General features: G+C 41.0%; 1 protein-coding gene across 1 annotated transcript in view; it reads left to right on the forward strand.

Moving 5' to 3' along the window:
• Positions 1 to 22,462, forward strand: part of LOC101899924 (uncharacterized) — a 103,384-nt gene that overhangs the window by 19,300 nt on the left and 61,622 nt on the right. The window contains 3 exon segments of the mRNA XM_059125657.1: positions 11,947 to 12,831; positions 12,905 to 13,246; positions 13,311 to 22,271. Coding sequence (XP_058981640.1) covers positions 12,788 to 12,831; positions 12,905 to 13,246; positions 13,311 to 22,271 — 9,347 coding nt within the window. The 5' untranslated portion in view covers positions 11,947 to 12,787.

Genomic DNA, 22,462 nt, shown 5'->3' on the forward strand with positions numbered 1-22,462 from the left:
ACAGAGTGAGATAAAAACAAACTGGAACAAAGTCAAATGCCATAATTTTTACAATTTTTTTAAATTTTATTGAATGAAAGCAACAAATGCCGGAAATAGCATCAAATTTTAGAATAAGTTTAGATTTGTTCGAATTGGTCACCATTGACACGAATTATGGCCTTCAAACGGCCAATGAAACCGTCACACGCTGCCCGAATGTTGTTCTGCGGCGAAGCGCTTGCTTGAGGTGATCGACACTTTGGTATTTTTTAGTGCCAACCTTGCTTTGGTGGCCTGGAAATTTTGGAGCTGGAAATGAAGCGAGGAACCTCATTTTGTAACCATTCTTGGGTGGCACGTGGTGAGTGCGATCGTGCTGAATCCTGTTGGAATGTCCAAGGTCTGCGGCCAAAATGTTTGCGTGCCCAAGGTTTTAATACACCCTACAGAATATTTTCGCGATAATATTCGGCATTTATTCTGACGCCACGGTCGATTAATACGAGCGGAGAGCGAACATCGGCTGTTATGGCCGGCGCTTGAGTTCTGGTGGCCAACCGAAGTTGCACATTTTCAGCTGACCTCAAACAGACTGCTGAACAACGAACGTTTTCTCATCGAAGAAAAACAAATTCGACAGTTCACCACTTTCGGCAAAGCAAAGCAACTCTTTAGCTCTTTTGAGTCTATTTTCATTCTGTTGCGGTGTAAGTTCTTGCACTTTTTGGAACTTCACTCCGAGCTCATTTTTCAATATTTGCTGAATAGAATATTGCGATATGTTCAGGTCACGAGCCATTTTTCGGCCACTGCGACGCGGGTTTCGATCAAGTCGCTTTTTTACTTTTGGAACCATTTTTGCTGATGTTGCTGTTTTCTTCCGTCCACTTCCTTGACGTCGGGCTACGCTACCAGTATCACGGTAACGAGCGATGGTACGAGACACAAACGATTTATTCACATTTAAATGCTGGAGTGCTCTAACGATAGCCACTTGAATTCCATCACGATTTTTTTTTCTGGACAATTCTCACCAAAATGCTTTTGTACGCTTGTAAACAATATTATGAGCTGTGATTGGAATAATTTTGGTTGGTTGGTTGCAGTTTTTTCATCTCACCCTGTAAATTATAGAAAAGAATGGCGCACGATCGGGAATATTATTTATAGAAAAAACTGGCGCCCGATCTGGGATATAATTCTTGGAAAAGACTGGCGCCCACTCGGAGGTATAATTTATAGAAAATAGACTGGCGCCCAATAGACTGACGCTTAAAGTATAGAAAAAACTGGCGCCCAATCGTGGATTTAACTTTTAGAAAAGACTAAAAATATTCAAGGTTCCAACCGCGCATAATTTTTTGTAGAAATTTTCTGATTTTCATTTGAACGGTATTTTTCTGGAAATTTTCAAGTTCCTTCCCAGTAGTGGAGGGTATAAAAAGTTCCGCCCGGCCAAAGATAACAGTTTTTTTACTGAATCTTATAGTGAACAGTTTTTTTTTTTGAAGTTGTGGGATCAAATTGTTTCTAAAATTTGTGCCATACTGGCGCCCAATTCCTGTCACATATATTTTGACATCACTGTCTATGACATTTACATGTACGTATATTTCTTTGTTGTATTTAAAATGGCAATTTTACCCCCTTTGTCTGTATGTATGTATTTGATTGTCCAGACCTTGACGTCGTTGCCGTCATCGTCTCATCTCCGTTGTACGTAGCTACACGACGTACACAATCAACAATTATTTATATCCACATTTCATATTATAATAAATTATAATCGATTTGTGTTCGTCGTTCTCCCTCCTGGTTTTTCTCTCATTTCATTCACACATTTGCACACAACCATTTAGTGTGTATGTATGTTTGTTTGTTGGTATGACAAATGACACTAAAAGTACAGTTTGTTTCTGCTGTTTCTCTCGTGCAATGTAACATTTTAGATAAACACAAACAATCATACTTAGCAGCTACCTTCCTACCTACATCCGTTCTCTCAATTGAAATATTTTAATGAGATGTCGTAGATGTGTTTTTGTTGGACCACAATTTCAATATTTAATTCTTATTTTATTTCTTCAGTCATTGTTTGCTTAAAAAGCTTGGAAAATCGAATGAAAATTTCAAGAAAAAATTATTACAATTTACTTAGTTGGAAGATATAAAATTGTCATAAAATCCAGGTCGACCTGTGACATACTGCATTTTATGTGTCTGGTATTCCAAATATTTTTATTCCATATACCCTAACTCTCTCACCCACCGACATCTCTCCCTTAACCCAATTCTTTTATCCTTCGTGAAAATAACATCAAATCCTAACGTTCTAATTTCAATTTTCCAACTCTGGCTCGTGCTGTGATAATTTTAATATTATTTTTTCTTCTCAATATGCCAGTTTCTCTCCCTCTCTTCGTCTCTTATGCATCTCTTTCCACGAATGTCTAAAAAGGACTTGACATTTTTCTTTAACTTGCACTTTATGTTTTGGTATTTTGACTTGTCTTTTCTTTCTTTTTTTTTGCTTTGCTTTTAGTTCAATATCCTTTAATTGCTTTTGTTTTGCTCCACATCTTCTATTGACAGCATTTTGACAATTCTCAATTTGGTAGAACAACTCTGACAGTGTTGTACTTCTGTATCATTCATGAAAATTGGCATTTTGTTGTTGTTTTGATGCCTCTTCTTCTTCTTCTGCTTCGGTTGTGTGAAATAAACAAAACATTTCTGTGAGAGATTCCTTCGTGCCAGGAGAGAGATACCAATGTACAAGAGAGAAGCACGCATTATGGTCATGGTTGCCATGCAATTTATTATTTTTCGATTGTTTTTGGTATAAAATACAATTGTTTCAGTTCGTTTTCCAAAAAATCTGCACCTTATGGAATTCTGGAGCACAATTGTGAATATATTTAATAAAACTAATCTAGAGCCTAGCCGTGAATATATTTCTTTGGAATTCTTTGGCGTCCAGAAATAAATAAGAAATTATTTTATTGATCTTTTGAAAACTCTCGAGCCAAATCGTGGATACATATTTTATATTTTTTAATTTCCGAATCCTAATTAGGAATACTTTTTCTTGAAAATTTTATAGGCATTTTTTTAACGTCCAATTGTGGAAACATTTTCTTGAACATATATTTTGTAACCGATTATAACGCCAAATGGTGAATATAATTTATTGAAAGTATGGGGCCCAATAAATTATATTTTTCAATATTAAAAAAGTATTCATTGTGGTTACCTTTTTTAAATGTTTCAAGGTTTTAACGGAAAATTTATATAATTTATAGAAAAATTGACCAATCACGGCGATGTTTTATAGAATTTTTGTGGCGACCAATCAAAGCAATGTTTTTCAGAGAATTCTGGCAACAAATTTTATTGAAAATATAGAATTAATCTATTTTTTTAAATATTTAAATATAATGCTAAATAGTTGATTTGTTTTATCCAAAATTTCATAGAAAATTCTGGCGCTCAATTGTTAATTATTTTAATAAAATTGTAAAGAAAAAAATAGTCCTACGATCGATTGTGACTATATTTTATGGACATTTTTTATAGAAATTGCGCCAAATTGTTAAGTCGTGACTATATTTTATACAAAATTTGTGGTGCCCATCAATTTTGTATAGACAATTCTGACGCCAAGTAGCGTAGATATTAAAAATCTGGCGCCCAATTAAAAATGTTATATTGATGACATTTATTAGAAAACCCTGACGACGTGTCGAAATTTTATAGTAGCTTCATGGCGCCCAATTAAGGATAAATTTTATATATAATTCTGACGCCCAATCAAACTTTTTTTTTGTTTAAATATTTGTGGAAATTTACGGATTTTTCGAAAATCTGGCGCCCAATCAAAAATGTTATATTGGAGACATTTAATTTAATAATGACTGAGCATATCGCAATATTCTATTCGGCAAATATTGAAAAATGAGATCGGGGTAAAGCCATTGAATTTCCAAAAAGTGCAAGAACTTACACCGCAACAGAAAGAAAATAGATTCCAAAGAGCTTAAGAGTTGCTTCGCTTGGTCGAAAGTGGTGAACTGCCGAATTTGGTTTTGGTTTCCTCAGCATCATCGCACTCAGCACCCGTCACCCAAGAATGGTTACAAAGTGAGGTTCCTCGCTTCATTTCCAGCGCACAATGGCCCCCAAAATCCCCGGATACTAATCCGTATTTTGGAAAGCAAGGTTGACACTAAAAAAAATACGATCACCTCAAGCAAGCGCTTCGCCGGGGTTGGGCCAAAATACCGCAGAGCAACGTTCGGGCAGCGTGTGACGGTTTCATTGGCCGTTTGATGGTCATAATTCGTGCCAAAAATGAGCAATTCGAACAAATCTAAACTTATTCTAAAATTTGATGTCATTTCCGGCATTTGTTGCTTTCATTCAATAAAATTTAAAAGATGTAAAAATTATGGCGTTTGACTTTGTTCCATTTTTTTTATCTCACCCTGTAGATGTTTAGTACTATTTTAAAACTTGGCACATCTATCCTACACTCCATCAATCATAATATACCAAATTTATGAATTCTAAAATCCTTCAAAATTTAAGAATACTAAAATTCCGTTTAACAAACTAGTGGCGCCCAATTGTAAAAATAATTTTTGTTAATTTTCCAAAAACGTTCATTCTATCGTTTTAAAAGTGCATACGATCAACATATAAGACAATCACTCATCCCTCTTCCTTAAAAATTCTGACCCTGTTTGTAGTTGGAGATTTTTCCCCATTTGTTGTTTCTTGTGTTTGGCTGGCAACCCTACATCCTCCAGCCCAAGATGTGACAGTCAAATTGTGACAATCATAATAATGAGTATTATGGTGGCACACTGTGAGTGCGTGTGTGTCCGTCGTGTTTGGAGCATGACAATTGCAACTCTCACGAATTGCTTTACCTCTTTTTCTTCCTATCTGTCTGTCTGCTTGCCTACCTCCCGTTTTTGGTGATTTTTTGACATATCACACGAATTTTTTTCCTTTGTGCGACAACCCAAACTGAGTATGGAGTAGTAGCTGACAGACCGGAGTTCAATACGACATGCGAAAAAAATCGAATGAAAAATATATCATAATTGTGATTTGAAAAAAAAGTATGGAATTGAGTAAAAACAAAAACAAACGGGGATAATTTTTAAAAAAGAAATCTCGAAAATTTCTGTGGTTTTTATTGTCTATCTATCGGACGGTTGGTCGGTCGGTCATATAACTAAACAGTATCTATTCCTTGGCAAATGATTTATTTTTGTATATGTGCGAATGTATGTATGTGTGTGTGTTTGAAAATGTCAATTGAGTGTCTGGTCCTGTGAATTTTTTTCTGCTCTTCTCGTTGCCTTTGCATGACACCAGCCAGTAGAACCCCTACTCCCACTCAAATTTTGCAGCAGTGCATTATCCTTTTTTTTTTGTTTTTAGGTAAGTTTGGAACTAAATACATTTTTTCATGGAATTCCACGAAATAAAAATAGATACCTATTTCGGGAATTGTCTAGACCAAGATGAGATTTCTCCTGGAAAAACCCAATGAATTCTGTTTGACCCCCTCCTCTCTTCATAGTTGAATGATATGAAAGGTAGGTGGTGGTATGGCCTCCTAATCTTCTTCTCGTTCTTAGTACCACATTAATGTATTCCCTTTTTTTGTGAATCCTTGACGCATTCACCGTTATTCCCTTGTTCGGTTGCGGATCTTCTATTCCACTACCAAACAGAAAAAATCAATAACTTCAAATTTTTAAGAAGGTTTTTTTTGTCCCTTGTCATCCATCCTTTCTTTGGGAATGAATGTGGTCGTCGCTCTCCTTCTTTTTTTCTCGATTATGTCCTCTGTTATTATGCTCTGTTTGTTGTTGTTATTATTGTTGTCATCGCTGGGTTGTAGTTGTTGAGGTGGTAATGAGGAGCCAACCAGCCAGCCATAGGTTCGCTGTTCGTTATTTTTATTTTATTTTTTTCTACTCCTTATGAAAAATGTTAATTTGCTGCTGCAAAACGCGAAAGGAAAGGGTGATGATGGCGAAGCAAATAAAAGACAAAAAAAAAAAACTGCTGTGACCCACCATTTTGTGTCTATACCATGCGAATAAATTATGGATCAGTAATCATATTTTTTAGAATTGAAAGACAAAAAATTCTGCGTGAAAGACTAGTGGAAAAGTGGTATTGAATTCAATATTTTGTTGCTAAAATATTTCATTATAGGCATGTCACTAAAATATCTCAAATCTACCATCAGAACAGTGTCCAATAGTTTTGAAGTGTCTGAGTAAAGTTCCATAGAACGGACAGTTTTTATTCTAAGTGCCCATGAAGGTCCCTCACCGGGGAGTACTGATGGCATGGGACCTCTCCGGAATGGTTATTATTTGTAATTTTCGCATTGAAAAAAATAATTTTTTCTAAAAGATGGAGTACACTGGTTTCGAAAGGAGCTTGTGTATTCATCCCGGTCTCTTACCATTCACATTTTTAACGAATGAAATCGTCCGAAAATTTATATGGCCGATTTCACTATAATTTGGCAAATTTATTTTTGTTCCGAATTCCAAATTTCATTGAATTTGGAAGTATATAGCATGTTAGGTGCATCAAATACATAAAATCGGCCGAAAATGTAGGTGAGAGCTATATCAAAATCTGAAGCGATTTTAATAAAATTGAGCAACATTTTTTTGTATCAAATTCCGTCATTTTTTTCCAAATTTTATTGGAATCGGTCGTACATATCGTGTTTGTTGCATTAAATATTTGAAATCGCCCCAATATACAGTGTGAGATAAAAGAACTGCTACAAAATCAAACGCCATAATTTTTACATTATTTTTTTAAATGAAAGCAACAAATTTTGGAGATAGCATCAAATTTTAGAATTAGTTTAGATTTGTTCGAATTGTTGCTCTGCGGTATTTTGGCCCATTCCCGGCGAAGCGCTTGCTTGAGGTAATCGACAGTGCCAACCTTGATTTCAAAAACTCCAGACACAATAGTCCAACGGACTGGTATCCGGAAATTTTGGTGGCCAATTGTACGTTGGAAATGAAGCGAGGAACCTCATTTTGCAACCATTATTGGGTGGCGCGTCCTGAGTCCTGTTGGAATGTCCAAGTACTGCGGCCAAAATGTTCGCATTTGCGTTTCCAAGGCTTTAATACACCCTCCAGAATATTTTCGCGATAATATTCGGCATTTATTCTCATGCCACAGTCGATTAATACGAGCGGAGGCGACCATCGGCTGTTATGGCGGCCCACACCATCACCATGGCCAGGGCTTAAGTTCTGGTGGCCAACCGAAGGTGCAAATTTTTAGCTGACTTCTTTGACAAGTAAACACGATCATTTTGTATGCCTGTGCTTACAAACTGCTAGACAACGTATGTTTTTTCAGCGGAGAAACCCAAATTCGGCATTTCACCACTTTCGGCCAAGCGAAGCAACTCTTTAGCTCTTTTGAGTCTATTTTCTTTCTGTTGCGGTGTAAGTTTTGTTTTTTTTTGTGGGTGAGGTACCAGAGGGAATGATCCGATTTCCACCATCTTTATAACAGATCTTGTATTTATGGAAATATTGAGATTCTGAATGGAATCGGATGTTAATTTTGTGTTTTATGAGCTACGTTAATATTCAAAATTCCCTTGTGGGGGACGTATCAGAAGGAGTGATACGATATTTTCCATCTTCAAACCAAACCTTGGGTTAATAAATATATTGTGATGTGTGCAATTTGAAGACCATCGGACACTTGCATTACATTTTATTAGATTTATAATTATTCTAAATTTGACCCTTAGTGCGAGAGGTACTTGAAGAAGTGGACCGACCGATATTGTCCATTTTCTCTTTTTGTGCAATAAATAATTTTCTTTGAAAATGTTGACATTTTGTGTGGGAGTACCAGCCAGACAGACGGACGGACGGACAAATCTAGACCAAATGTCCTGAATCGGATTTAGTCCAAAGATACCTAGGGTCTGAAACCATTATTTCGATAAGGCACGTTTTGGCCGCATCAAATGATATATACCCTCTCTAGCCATATGGCTGAGGTTATAAAAATATGCCTTTTACTTTGTTTCCAATATCGGTTCATATTTTGACATAAGCCTTATATAGAGGCAACGACCGAATAAAGATCTAAAACACATATTTTTTTATCGGTAGAACACATTCGTGCATAAATTGTTCAATGCATATCTAGAGAGAATACTCAATAAATGCCTATTACTGCGGGTTTAGTATTTTGGGTTCATAGCCAATGAAAAATATCTGAGAAGATTACACAGTACTTAATAACAGTACTCTGACCAGGTATTGCCGCTATACCAAAATTTCAGGGGAATTAAATTTAAGTTTCCACATGGTGAGAAAGCCGGAAAGCCGATAGTAAATCAGTTTGTGTTTAATATTGTATAAAATATTAAAAAATATCTCATCGCTCAATGTTTTCGGGATTTAAAATATCGGTTTTAAGAACTGCACTTCCAATATCAAACGAAAAAGTGATACAAAAAAATTAAAAGTGAAGTGAATAAAGTGAAAACAACGAATGAGCGAAACAAAACGCATCCTCCTCCTGCTACATCTTTGAGGGGTAATGCTGTACGTTGTATGTTTTGTTTATTTGAAAATATCTAAACTCCGTTTATATGATATGCATAAGCGTATAGCTTTTCCCCTTAAATGTCGGTAGCAAATATCGTCGATCAAAACTAAAAAAATTGTATTTATAATTGTATTAATGTGTGTGTGTATTTGTGTAATATCAATATAATATCCCGTAAAAGTGTACAAAACATGTGTAAATTATCAGTTATCATTGGAAAAGAATTTTGAGTATCTATCTTATCGTCGTAGCGTTTTAACTAATTTTCCACAAACTATTAATAGCCCCACTGAGTCACTTTGAAATTGTGGATTTTGAACCATTAACTCAAAAAGGGCATAACTCACGAAATGGAAAGCATTGTAAATTAATACTTTTGCAGAAAAGATAAAAGTTCATATTCTAATCCATTTTTTGTCAAAATGTTAGGTTTATGTTGATATCTCGAAAACACTTGTCTTGTGTGACTATTTTACTTCAGATGTGACAAAACAGAACAGACACATTTGGGCTGTTGAGGCCGTATTTCACGACACAAATCATGTTTGATCTATTCAGCTTCGATGCTCCTAAGTTTAGGTTCAGGGTTTAAGCCAAGTTGATTAAATAGTTTACAAGCTATTACCATGTAAATGCAAATCGTTCAATCGAGTTTCAATTAATATTCAAATAGATTTTCTGCAAAATAGATTTTTATACTCTCCATTCTATGGAGGGTATATTAGCTTTGTTATTACGTTTGTATCTCCTCGAAATATTCATGATAGGCTCTACAAAGTATATGTATTCTGCATCAGCGTAAAATTCTAAGACAATTCAGCGATGTCCGTCTGTCTGTCTGTTGTAATCACTCTTTCGAACGATTTAAATTTGAAGGCTAAAATTTTGGACCATGTGTATTATATCAGTAGGCCGGTTAAGTTCGTAAATGGACCATGTCGGTTCACAATTTCGCATAGCCCCTATATTACGCTTATCTCCCTTTATTCGGTATTTTGATGATTTTAGCGACATTATTCGCCGGAATTGTTTAAATTTCTGTATTTGAAGATCGTAATATTCAGGTCCACGTCTTCGTATAGCCGCCGTATAAAGGTCATCATTTAGATGGTATTTTTCGAAATTCGTTAAAAATTTTCAAGTTCCTGCCAAATAGTGTAGTTCATTGAAAGTTCGGCCCGGCCGAACTTAGCCTTTTTACTTGTTGAATACATATTGTGGCTTTAGAGTGATAAAAATTTGGAATAAGAGGTAACTGTTCTATGGGTGAATCTGAATCGACTTCTAATAAATTTGATGGTGGCGTTTGTGCCTCTCGTAACAAATGACATTGATAAAGAGTGTATGATATGACTTCGAGAAGCAGTGAACCGATTTTAACTAAATGGAAGAACCGGTTAAAATGCAGAAACCAAATCAATTCAAACTGATATAAAATGGTGCACAATAACCATGAAATCGGATAAATATATATGGATGCCATATCCAAATCGGAAGCGATCTCGATAAAATTTGGCAGAGGTATGTCTGAGCTGTTTGAAATATGTAGTGCCAAATATCATTATTTTGGAGTACATATTGCGAATGGGAGGGACTTAAGCACCAAATCCGATCAAACATATGTATGGGAGCTATAGCTATATCCGAACCGATTTCCATCAATTTTAAAATTTAAAGTACTTGCTTCAAAGCTGAATAATGTTTGGCCGTATGTTACCCATTTGGTCCCTAATAAATGTGAAATCGAACTAAGACATGTGTGGGAGCTACATCCAAATCTGAACAGATTCTCACCAATTTCAATAGGGTTCGTCCTTGGGCTAACCTAATAATTGCAACTCAATAGAAAAATAAATGCGGCCTGTATTTGGTTTCTAAAAATACACAGACATGCATAAATCGAATGTTATATGTGCGACATCGTAAAACATGGTCCTCGATATTCATTGTTTTGCCACCGGAGCGAGAATTCATTAAGAACTACAAATACCCTTGAAAAATGTGACAAAAGCCATTAAAATATCGAATATCGGGAGGTACCATTTTATGAGGGCTATACGAAAACGTGGACCTATACCTAGAACTCATTATGACCTTCAAATACCAATTTTTGACGGATCCATAGAAAAATGTGGCAAAAATCATCAAAATTCGAAATATCGGAAGGTACCGTTATATGGGGCTACATAAAAACGTGGACCTATACATACAATGTTCCGCCACCAGTGCTAGAACCTAATTTGAATTACAAATATCATTTTCTAGACAAATCCGTGAAAAAATGTGGCAAAAATCGTCAAAATACCGAATATCGGGAGGTACGGTTATATGGTGGCTTTATGAAAACCTGGACTGATATATCTCATATTCAATGTGGGTTGTATCGCGATTTCAAAAGACAGACAGGTGGACATCGTTAAATCGACTTAGAATTTTATACTGATCATGAATATATTTAGGTAGGTTACAAAACGGGATGACAAACTTAATATACCCTCCTTTTCAAGGTGGAGGGTATAAAAACCCTCCTTATATTAGATATAGTCCCTTCCAAATAACGTGATAGGTTTTTTTCTAACTTAACCATTTAAGGTTCCATTAAATTGGAGCTATCTAAAACCTTGACCTACATTGAACATTTTTTTTGCAAAAGTGCGTACCCCTTTAAATGCACTTGAATCGAAAAATGATGTTTAGAGCTTCAAAATGCGTTCAATCGATCGGATATGGGTAGAAGTTACACCAACTAATTGTATATTTTTCATAGGACGTCCCTTTATTCAAACCAATTGTTCAAACTTTTGTATATTTTGTAATGATTGTAGTTGTATTTTTTATAACCTCTACCTTTTTATATTTCAAACCCCACTAAAACCCATTTTTCTTATTTTTTCTTTCAGATTTTCGAAATACTGTCATTCTGCCCGTCAAACCCCAAAATAATCCTCGATCACTGCGTCTGATTGCATCATTTTATTGCTTTTACTTATCAATAATTTTCAGCAAAATTGATTTACAAAAAATTGATTATATTATGGCTCAAAATGTGCCATGCCCCTTAACACCACTACACATGTACTGCCAAGAAATTGGCCTTTCAGAATTATGATCAAAATAGTTACACATACGTTTAAAGCAACCTCCTAAAGCTCAGTTTCCTATGACTGTTTAGGGGAAATAAACTGTGACTATTAGAGCAGATTATGTGATCCTGAAACACATTTTCCTTGATAAATAGTACTTGTGTAGTGGTGTGGGTTTCAACACTTTTATTTATTTATTTTTTGTTTTTGTATTAATTTCCAATTTCAATTACTCTATTTACAGCTGTGAACAAATTACACAAAAAATGTCTCATTACTGAAAAAGACAACATGTCGTTGTACTCCATTTGTTAATTTAAAACAATATAACTAAAAGTAAAATTGTTTAAATTAACCAAAAAAAAACTCAAGTTATAAAAGAAATTAAACTAACAACAACAAATAGACAAAACAATATTTGTAGATTTTAAATACAACAACAAACAACTAAGAAAAAAGTGTAGGACTTTAAAACAATCATCAACAACAACAACACGAACAACAAACCCAACAAGCAAGTGACAACCTACAACAACTTCAATTCCAAAAAAGAAACTTCAAGTGGACTCCTTCATCATTTTCGAAAGGGAGTTGTGTGCGTCTCTATTTGCCTATTTGCAATTCATTGGCATTCGCACCATCCAACAGCCCCACCCCACCCCCAACAATTTGCAAAATCAATATAAATATTTTATTGAGTGGCAATTTCATAATTTATTTATCTCCAAACTATATATATTTTTTAATGTGTCCTGTGCTGTTTCGTTCCGTTCGTTCGTTTTAATTGCAAACTCCTCGTTTAAGCTCCAACGACGCTCGCTCCTCCTCCCAACAATTCCAAAACAAAAATCCAAACTTTTGAAAAAATGTATTTCTAAAAACACAACAAACGACAAGGATTTTCAGTTCCTTTAGAAGCAACCAACTCAACTTCCTCTCCCCCCGACTCAGCACGTCGAGTCAATCCCACGTCCATCGAATTTGGAAGACGTTTTGGAAAACATCTACATTTGGAGAAAAGATATTTTTCAAAATAGCAAGCAGAGAGACAACATTTTAATCTTTTTTGTGTGTGTCTACAACTGATGGATGGCAATGCCCAAAATATGTTTCACGGCAATCATCAAGGGTAAGTCTCCCGACGCCACGTTTTTTTTTATTAAATCATTACTCATTTCCCCTTCTTTTTGTCCTTTTTTCAGAGATCCCTATTACCGCTATGATCCAGCCGCTGCCGCAGCAGCTGCGGCTGCAGCATCTCCACGGGCCATGGGACCACCCGGTGGCTATCCCCGGCACAGAGGCCCACATCCATTACAGCAACAGCCTCAGTACCCCACTTATCAGCCAACGGCGGACAACATCTATGGCCTAAGTGCCGCCGATCAACATGCCGGCATGGGTATGGGTGATTTAAGCGGTTGGGGTGCCGGACCCACCGTACCCGGCCAGGCAGGTGCCTATCCAGGTGCCACATTAGGAGCTTATGGTCATCCCCAGGCGGGGCCACCGACACAACAAAGGCAGTCATCATCACAGCCAAGGTAAGTCTCCGAAAAAACCCCCTACTTTGTCATCTCCTTTAACCTTTTACTTATTCTTACCCAGCTATCGTCAACACATGCCCGCCTATGGCCAACAGGATCAATCAAAATTACCCTATGGCTCACAGCAGGGTATGATGAGCAGTCTACTGCAACAGCCTGGACCAAATGTTGGACCTGCTGGCGGCTATGGTGCCCTAACACAACAACAACCACAGCAGCAACAAGCACCTACGCCCCAACAGCAACAACAACAACAGCAGCAGCAGCAACAACAGAGCCAGCAATCACGCCTGCCCCCACAACACTATCCCCAAGCTCCCAGCCAACACCCCCTCTACTCGACCACACCCACACAACCGGGACCGGGACCTGGTGTGCCCGCCGGATCGAGTGTAACGGGCGCTCCACAAGGCTATGGTGTCCCCTATGGGGCACCCTTGCAGCATCAAACCAGTCGATCGGCGCCCCAGCATGTGGGCTATGGTCATGCTGGTCTTGATCAGCCAAGTCCATATGGGCAACATGTGCCAGGTGGAGCAGCAGCACCTGGTGGCGTTGTCCCCAGTCATCATTTAAGTGCCCAGCAACAGGCTGGCCAATTGAGTTCGCATATGGTGGGTGGTCCAGGACCACAACAACAACAACAGCAGCAGCAACAGCCACCACCTAGTATGCAACAGCAACAACATGGAGTACCTCCGGGTTTAGGTACACCACAGCAGCAGCAACAACAACAACAGCAGCAAAGTACAGCCCATTTGCTGCAAAGCCAGCAAGGCCAACAACAACAACAACCACAGCAGCAAACACAAAACCATGTTGGCCTCATGCAGGCCACGGGTCAGCATCAACAACTGCCGCCACCCCATATGGGAGTGGTGCCACCATCATATGCTGGCCTACACCAACAACAAAGCCAACAGCCTCCACCCCAACAACAGCAGCCGGTGGGAGGAGCACCTTCCTACATGACATCGGCGGGAAAACATCAGGCCACAGCTTCGCCCCAATATCGGGCGCCATTCCCGCAACTTTCACCACAAATGTCACCCAGGCCACCGACCATGTCACCCCACCCACAAATGTCTCCAAGACCAGGTATGTCGCCAGCGAAACCACCTTCCAGTCAACAGCAGCAGCAGCAACAACAACAGGGACCTTCGCCTCAAACGCAACAGCAGCAGCAGTCTAGTGTGAATTCACCCAGTACCCAACAGCAACAACAACAGCAGCAGCAAAACACACATCATAGCATATCGGGTATGGTGGGTTTATCTTCACCCAGGCAACCAACAACGGCCGGAGGTGGTCCACCAAGTTCCAAGACGGGAGGTTCCACACCTGTCAATACCTTACAGGCTTTGGAGCAGATGGTAATGCCGGGTCAGGGCTTATCGGCCGGTGGACCAATGGATTATCCCTCAGCCTATAGGCAGGCAGCGGCGGCAGCTCAACATGGTCCGATGGGACCACGTATGCCTGTGTCGCCTCAACACCAACAATGGTCGGCCCACCTGAATATGCAACAAAGTCAGCAGGCGCCACCAAATCCCATGAGTGTGGGTCAGATGACCGCTCCACCACAAATGCCCCATCCACAACAGCAGCAGCAACAACATCAACAACAAATGGGTATGTATGGAGCGCCACCGCCGCAGCCAACACATCATCAGCAGCAACTGCAGCAGCAGCAACAACAGCAGGCTCCTGCGCCTTCACAGCAAACTGGAGGTCAGACACCCACCCCTCATGGCATTGGTCAGCTGACAACACCTGTCTCCCAAGCCCAACAGCAACAACAGCAGCAATCAACACCTCCTCATACTCAACCCCATTCACATCAACAACAACAACAGCAGCAGCATCAGCAACAACAACAACACCAACAACATCAACAGCAACATTTGACCGAACAATTGCAGCATTCCATCAATGATATTGTGGGCAATACTTCATCCTCAAATTCCCAACAACAGCAACAATCACATGCTGCATCCTCTATGTCTCCCATGCATCATCAGCAGACAGCCGGAGGAAGTATGACTTTGCATCACATGACCACACCAGGACATCATCAAATGGGTCCAGGTGATCAGATGCATCAGTCATCTCCATCAATACAGCCTAGGGGTGTTGAGCCATCGCATCACCCGCAACAGCAACAGCAGCCTGCACCTGGATCTTTACAACCACCATCGAATCAAATGCAGCAGCAACAGCAACAGCAAAAACAACAAAGTCCCCACCATCAGCAGGCGCACCAGCAAAGGAGTCCCCATCAGGCGACGCCACAGCATCAACAGCAACAACAGCCTTCTCCTATGCATCCCACACAGCAACAACAGCCTTCACCAATGCATCCAACACAGCACCAACAACAAACGACGGGTTATCAACAACCTCCGCCACAACAGCAGCAGCAGCAGCAACCGCAAACCCAACATGTTCCTTCACCCCAGCTACAACATACAGCATCTCAACCACCCCAATATAACCCCCAGGATCCGTTCTCCTCAATGTTACAACCTCAACAACAACAACAACAGCAGCAGCAACAGGAGACCACAGTGTCTGCCGTATCCACAGCTCCTTCTATTGCTCAAGCAGCACCACAACAACATCAGCAATCCACAATGTCTCCAGCTCATGTGTCTTCTCCAGTGCCTACTTCGGCACTTGGAGCGTCTGCAAATAATCAACAACAACAGCAGCAGCATCAACAACAACCTTCAACACCCTCCACCCCAACGCAACATCATTTGATCAGTGGTATACTCAATGAAACTGCCAATTCCAACGACTCGTCCACCCTAGCAGTGGCGGCCAATGATAGCAACAATAGCAGCAGTAATTCATCCACCAACAGTACGGTCAACAATCATCCCACATCGATACATGACAGTAACTCCCAAAGTTCCATAAATAGCAGTCATAATGTTCCGACCCTAGCGGCAATGGACAATAGCAGTAATGGTGGCGGTGGATTATTGAATTCGAATTCAAATTCTGCCACAGCCATGGGCGGAGCAGGAGGGACAGCAGGAAGTCTGGGTGCTACGGCGGGCAACAACAGCAGCAGTGGGCCCTCTGTTGGTGGTGGTGGTATTTTAGAAAGCGCTGGCGCAAGTATTTTCGACAACAATTCCATGTCTTCAAATAGTGGAGTTGCCAATGTGACGGGGGTTCCATCATCCACGCCAGCACCAGCTGCTCTATTGGATAGTAATTCCCAAAGTTCATTTATGGGAGCTATGGCAGCGGTACAACAACACGACAAACCACCGGAGGAACTGATGGCCCCGGAGAAACCAAACAATGAAATTCCACCTCCCACCACCGGGGATCTGCGCAAAGAAGAGGAGATTTCCCGAAGTATAAGTGGTGGTGAAGAGACCAGTAACAGTGGTAATCAGGACAGCGTCAAAGAGGGATTACAAGAAGCTGATACAATTGGCTCCAAGCCCAGCGAATCGCTGACAGAAGATAAATTGGAGTCACAAAAAGCATTGGAATCTAAAGCTAGCCCTGAAATTACTTCCCAAACCACACCGGTGGTTAACACAACACCCATGGAATCAAAGCCAACACCTGTTGGTATGGGCAACCAAACATCGGGCATAACTACAGGTGTAACAACTCTTCCACCGCATACCACAGCCTCTGGTCATCCCGTTATGCCGCCAATGACAACAGCTCCACCACCAACTGCCAGTATAACAGCCACAAATACCGGCATGACAACCTTACCAGGCTACGATGGAAGTGGTGTTGTTCCAGGTCAGCAGCCACAGCTAACGCCACTTGGAATGCCACCACCACCACATCCAATGATGCCACCATATCCACCACCCCCACCGCCTCAAGGTGGCCACATGGGCTATACAACACCCATGCCCTATCATCATCCGCCACCAATGTTACATCAACAGGAAATTGCCGCACTGCAACAACAACTCCAAGAGCTCTATTGTATGCCACCGCAGCATGATCAGCAAGAGAAAATCATGAGGATTCAGGAGCGTATAAATATGGTGCAACAACATGAGATCAATGATCAGTGCGTCGGTGGCCCCCAATGTTTGTTCTATCAGTCGATGCCACCACAAATCTTTGGAGGACCCACTCCCATAATGCAACAACAAATGATTGAATCGCCACAGGTGTCCAGCACCACGGGCAGGGGACGCGGCAAGGGAACGAACAAGCCACGTAAGCCCCGGGTCAAAAAGGGTGATAAGGCGGCGGCCGCTGCTGGCGTTGGTACTCCCAATAGCAGTGAGCTAATGGATATAAGCGGAAATGTGGTAACACAAATGACCACAATTCCACCCAATCAGTTGCCAGTCTCCGAAGATTGTGTCACCCAAGGAGCTGGTGATAACTCAGTTGTGGGTATGACCGAATACAATGAAGGAGAGGGTGGGGAACATTCTCAAGATGTTCACTCAGCCAATGAATTGGACACTTCCACAGATGCTGGTGGCAAGAAAAAGAAGCCACGTAAGCCGAGGACTCCCAAAGACCCCAACAAACCTCCCCGCGAAAGGACACCCAAGGCCAAGAAGTTAAAGGAAGGCCAAGAGGGTGCCGATGGAACACCAGCTGCGGTGCGTAAGCGCAACGGCAGTGCGGCACGTAAAAAGAAATTGTCCGATGGAGGTATAGAGGGTGAAGGAGGAGTTCCTGCAGCAGATGGCAGTGAAAATGAAGATAACAAGCCATTGGTTGAGAAGTCATCTACCGGGGAAAATCCCAGTGCGGAAACCTCTGAAGAACAGGATTCTGAAAATAAGCCGGAAACTACAACCTCAGATGAGGCTAAACCCAGTACATTGGATGGCAGTGAACCCCAAGATTATGATGATATACCAGTTTCCAAGATACCCAAGGGTGAGGGAGCCGATACCGCCGGAAATGCCGAAGTGGGTGATGAAACCGTGGACAGCATACCAGATTCGGCCGGAGATACAACAGCTACTCCTACACGAGCTAAAAAGAAACGACGTGGAGGTCGTGGCGGCGGCGGTGGAGGAGGCACCGGTGATGAGGGTGAGGGTGGCAGTAGCGGCAGACCAAGACGTAGCCGTGGTGGTAATCTATCAGCTCGGGCTTTGAAAAAGCGTCGAAATCGTGGACGCATTGTACCCGAATCCGATGGTGAGGATGATAACTTAGATAGAACACCACCACCCTCGCCACCACCAGAATCTGAGTTGGATACCAATAAACGGCGTTCATCTAGAAATACCCAACGTAAGAAGTATATCGATGATGTTATGCTAAGATTTTCCGATGAAGAGACTGAATCCCTGTTGGGAACATCACCATTGAAAAAAGATAAAAAGTCAGGAGCAGCTGCTGCCGCTGTGGCCTCTACATCAGCTGCCGCAGCGGTGAGCAGTAATTCCAGCGATGGAGAAAATGCACTGCAACAGGCGGCCAGTAGCTCGGCAGCTGGTGGAGACAGTAACCAGGAACAACCTACCACCACAGATGAAAAGTCCAATTTAGCCGAAGATATGCAAGTGGGTAGTGGGGGAGGAGCTGAGGCTACATCTAGCACAACCACCCCCTCGATACTCAATGAAAAATCCGAAAAATCACAAGAGGCCACCGTGGCGCCCACAGCTTCGGCCAAACCCAATTATGTTTATATCAATACCGGAGATGAGGATAGTATGGTGGTTCAATATGTCTTGGCTGTGAGAATGGGTAAACGAGAACTTTTGCCAGATCCTCCCACACCAGAACCACCAAAACCGGAAGAGGAAAAGGAGCCAGCAGCGGAAGAAGAGATCAAAAAAGAAGGAGATGAGGATGCTGAAAAGAAAGATGAAACTGCCACAGCAGATGAAGAAAGTGGTGAGAAGAAAGAAACTAAAGAAGAAGGAAAGGATGAAGAAAAGTCAGCTGAGGATAAATCCCAGGCTGAAGACAAAGAAGCCGTTGCATCCAAAGAGAGTGATGAAATCAAGACTGAGGGAGAAGTAGAAAAAATGGATACCAGCACAACAGAAGAAGTAAAGGATGAAGAAAAGAAGGAGGATGAATCGAAGATGGCTGAAGTGGTGGAAGCCAGTGAATCTAAGAAGGAAACTGACGAAACTCCAAAGGAAGAAAAGGAGGAGGAAAAGAAAGAGAAGGAGGTGGATGATGAGAAAACTACCACAGAATCAATGGAGGTTGATGAGGAGAATGAGTCTCCCAAATCACCCAAAGAAAAGGAGGTGGCAGAAGAAAAAGAAGAGAAAGAAAGTGATAAAAAAGACGAAAAGGAGGAAGAGAAATCTGAAGAAAAGAAAGAAGAGAAAACAGAAGCCATGGAAGTTGAAGAATCGGCAGAAAAACCAGATGAAGAAAAGACCGCCAAAACCGATGACGAAACTAAGGAGCCAAGCTCCGAAGATCAAAAACCAGCCACAGAAGATGATAAAAAAGATGACGTTGCTGATGAAGATAAATCGGAAAAGGAAGATAAAGAAAAAGAGGAAGAAAAACCAAAACCCGAACCTGTATATATAGAAGTAGAAGAATACTTGGTCAAATATCGCAACTTTTCCTATCTGCATTGTGAGTGGCGCACCGAAGAAGAGCTGCTGAAGGGAGATCGTCGTGTCTGTGCCAAAATACGACGTTTCCAACAGAAACAGGCCCAACAGATGAGTTTCGAAACCCTCGATGAGGAATATTTCAATCCAGATTTTGTTGAGGTGGATCGTGTCTTGGACATGTCGGTGCATACCGATGAACAAACCGGTGAGACGACCAAACATTATTTGGTCAAATGGAAGTCTTTGCCCTATGAAGATTGTACATGGGAACTGGAGGAGGATGTGGACGAAGAGAAGATTGAACAATATCTACGTTTCAATAAGATACCACCACGTTCCGAGTGGAAGGGTAAGCGTCGTCCGACACCGGATTTGTGGAAGAAATTGGAGAAGACACCCGTCTACAAGGGTGGCAACACCTTGAGACCCTATCAATTGGAGGGTCTCAATTGGTTGAAATTCTCTTGGTATAATTCACACAACTGTATTCTGGCCGATGAAATGGGTCTGGGGAAGACCATACAAAGTTTGACCTTTGTCCATTCCGTCTATGAATATGGCATAAGGGGGCCATTCCTGGTAATTGCTCCCCTCTCCACAATACCCAATTGGCAGCGTGAATTTGAAAGTTGGACAGACATGAATATTGTGGTCTACCATGGTTCGGTGACCAGTAAACAAATGATACAGGACTATGAGTTCTTTTACAAAACGGAATCCGGCAAAATGCTGAAGGAACCGGTTAAATTTAATGTCCTAATTACCACCTTCGAAATGATTGTTACCGATCACATGGATTTGAAACCTTTCAATTGGCGTCTGTGTGTCATCGACGAGGCTCATCGTTTGAAGAATCGCAACTGTAAACTATTGGATGGTTTGCGTCAACTGAACTTGGAACACAGGGTGCTGTTGTCCGGTACACCTTTACAAAACAATATGGGTGAATTGTTTTCACTGCTCAACTTTTTGGAACCCAGTCAATTCTCGTCGGCCGAAGAATTCATGTCAGAATTTGGCAGCCTGCGTACCGAAGAGGAGGTCAATAAATTGCAGGCTCTGCTCAAACCCATGATGTTGCGCCGTTTGAAGGATGATGTGGAGAAATCTTTGGCACCCAAAGAGGAGACAATTATCGAAGTGGAACTGACCAATATCCAAAAGAAATACTATCGTGGTATATTGGAACAGAACTTTGCTTTCCTCAAGAAGGGCACCACCTCCGCCAACATACCCAATCTAATGAACACCATGATGGAACTGCGTAAATGTTGTATCCATCCATATCTGCTGAATGGTGCCGAGGAACAAATCCAGTACGACTATCGTAATCAACATGGCGAAGACCATGAATCGTATTACAAAAACATCATTCAATCTTCGGGTAAAATGGTGCTCATCGACAAGCTATTGCCCAAGTTAAAGGCAAATGGCCACAGGGTTTTGATCTTCTCCCAGATGGTACGTTGCCTAGATATCTTGGAAGATTATCTAATCTACCGTAAATATCCATTTGAACGTATCGATGGTCGTATACGTGGTAATTTGCGTCAAGAGGCCATTGATAGGTATTCCAAGCCTGGCTCAGATCGTTTTGTTTTCCTGCTCTGTACCAAGGCTGGTGGTTTGGGTATTAACTTAACAGCTGCCGACACTGTCATCATCTATGATTCCGATTGGAATCCCCAAAACGATTTGCAGGCCCAGGCCAGATGTCATCGTATTGGTCAACGGAAAATGGTGAAAATTTATCGTCTACTCTGCCGCAACACCTACGAACGTGAAATGTTCGATAAGGCCTCTCTGAAACTAGGTCTCGACAAGGCTGTTCTACAGTCCATGAATACCCAGAATTCCAAAGATGGTAGCAACAAACAGCTCACGAAAAAGGAAATTGAAGATCTGCTCAAGAAGGGTGCCTATGGCGCTGTCATGGATGACGACAATGCGGGCGATAAGTTCTGTGAAGAAGATATCGACTCAATTTTGAAAAGACGTACCCAGGTTATTACCATGGAATCGGAGAAGGGATCCACATTCTCAAAGGCCTCTTTCGCTGCATCGGGTAATCGTTCCGACATCACAATTGATGATCCTGATTTCTGGACCAAATGGGCTAAGAAAGCCGACATCGATCCCGATGCCGTGGAACGTGATGAAACAGAAGATTTGGTTATATCCGAACCAAGACGTCGTACACAAATTAAACGTTACGGCCATGAGGATGTTATGGAAATGAATTCCGAGGAGTCATCGAATGAGAACAGCGATGAAGAGGGTGGCATTGGTATACGTTCGACAAGGCGTTCACGCAAAGAGAAACGTGAACGTGGCCGCGATAAGAAAGCCAATGAGGAATATGTACCCAGGGAGCGGGATGCTTTAGCCGCGCTGGGTTTGGATGAGATCCAATATGGTAATTGGGCCAAATCGGAGTGTTTCAAGGTCGAAAAGGGTCTGCTGTCATTTGGGTAAGTTGAGAAAAATAAATCACTGGAATTTCTATTTCTTAGATTGGAATGTATGGATATTACAAAGTGGGACAACATTTTTATAGAAAAGTTTGCGAAAAACGGATCAAACGTTTCCGTATAGAAAATGTTTCGGATGAAACGTTTTCGTATAGAACATGTTTCGAATGAAACGTTTTCGTATAGAACAT

The sequence above is a fragment of the Musca domestica genome, unplaced genomic scaffold, assembly GCF_030504385.1.
Source record: "Musca domestica strain aabys unplaced genomic scaffold, Musca_domestica.polishedcontigs.V.1.1 345, whole genome shotgun sequence".
Taxonomy (NCBI): Eukaryota; Metazoa; Arthropoda; class Insecta; order Diptera; family Muscidae; genus Musca; species Musca domestica.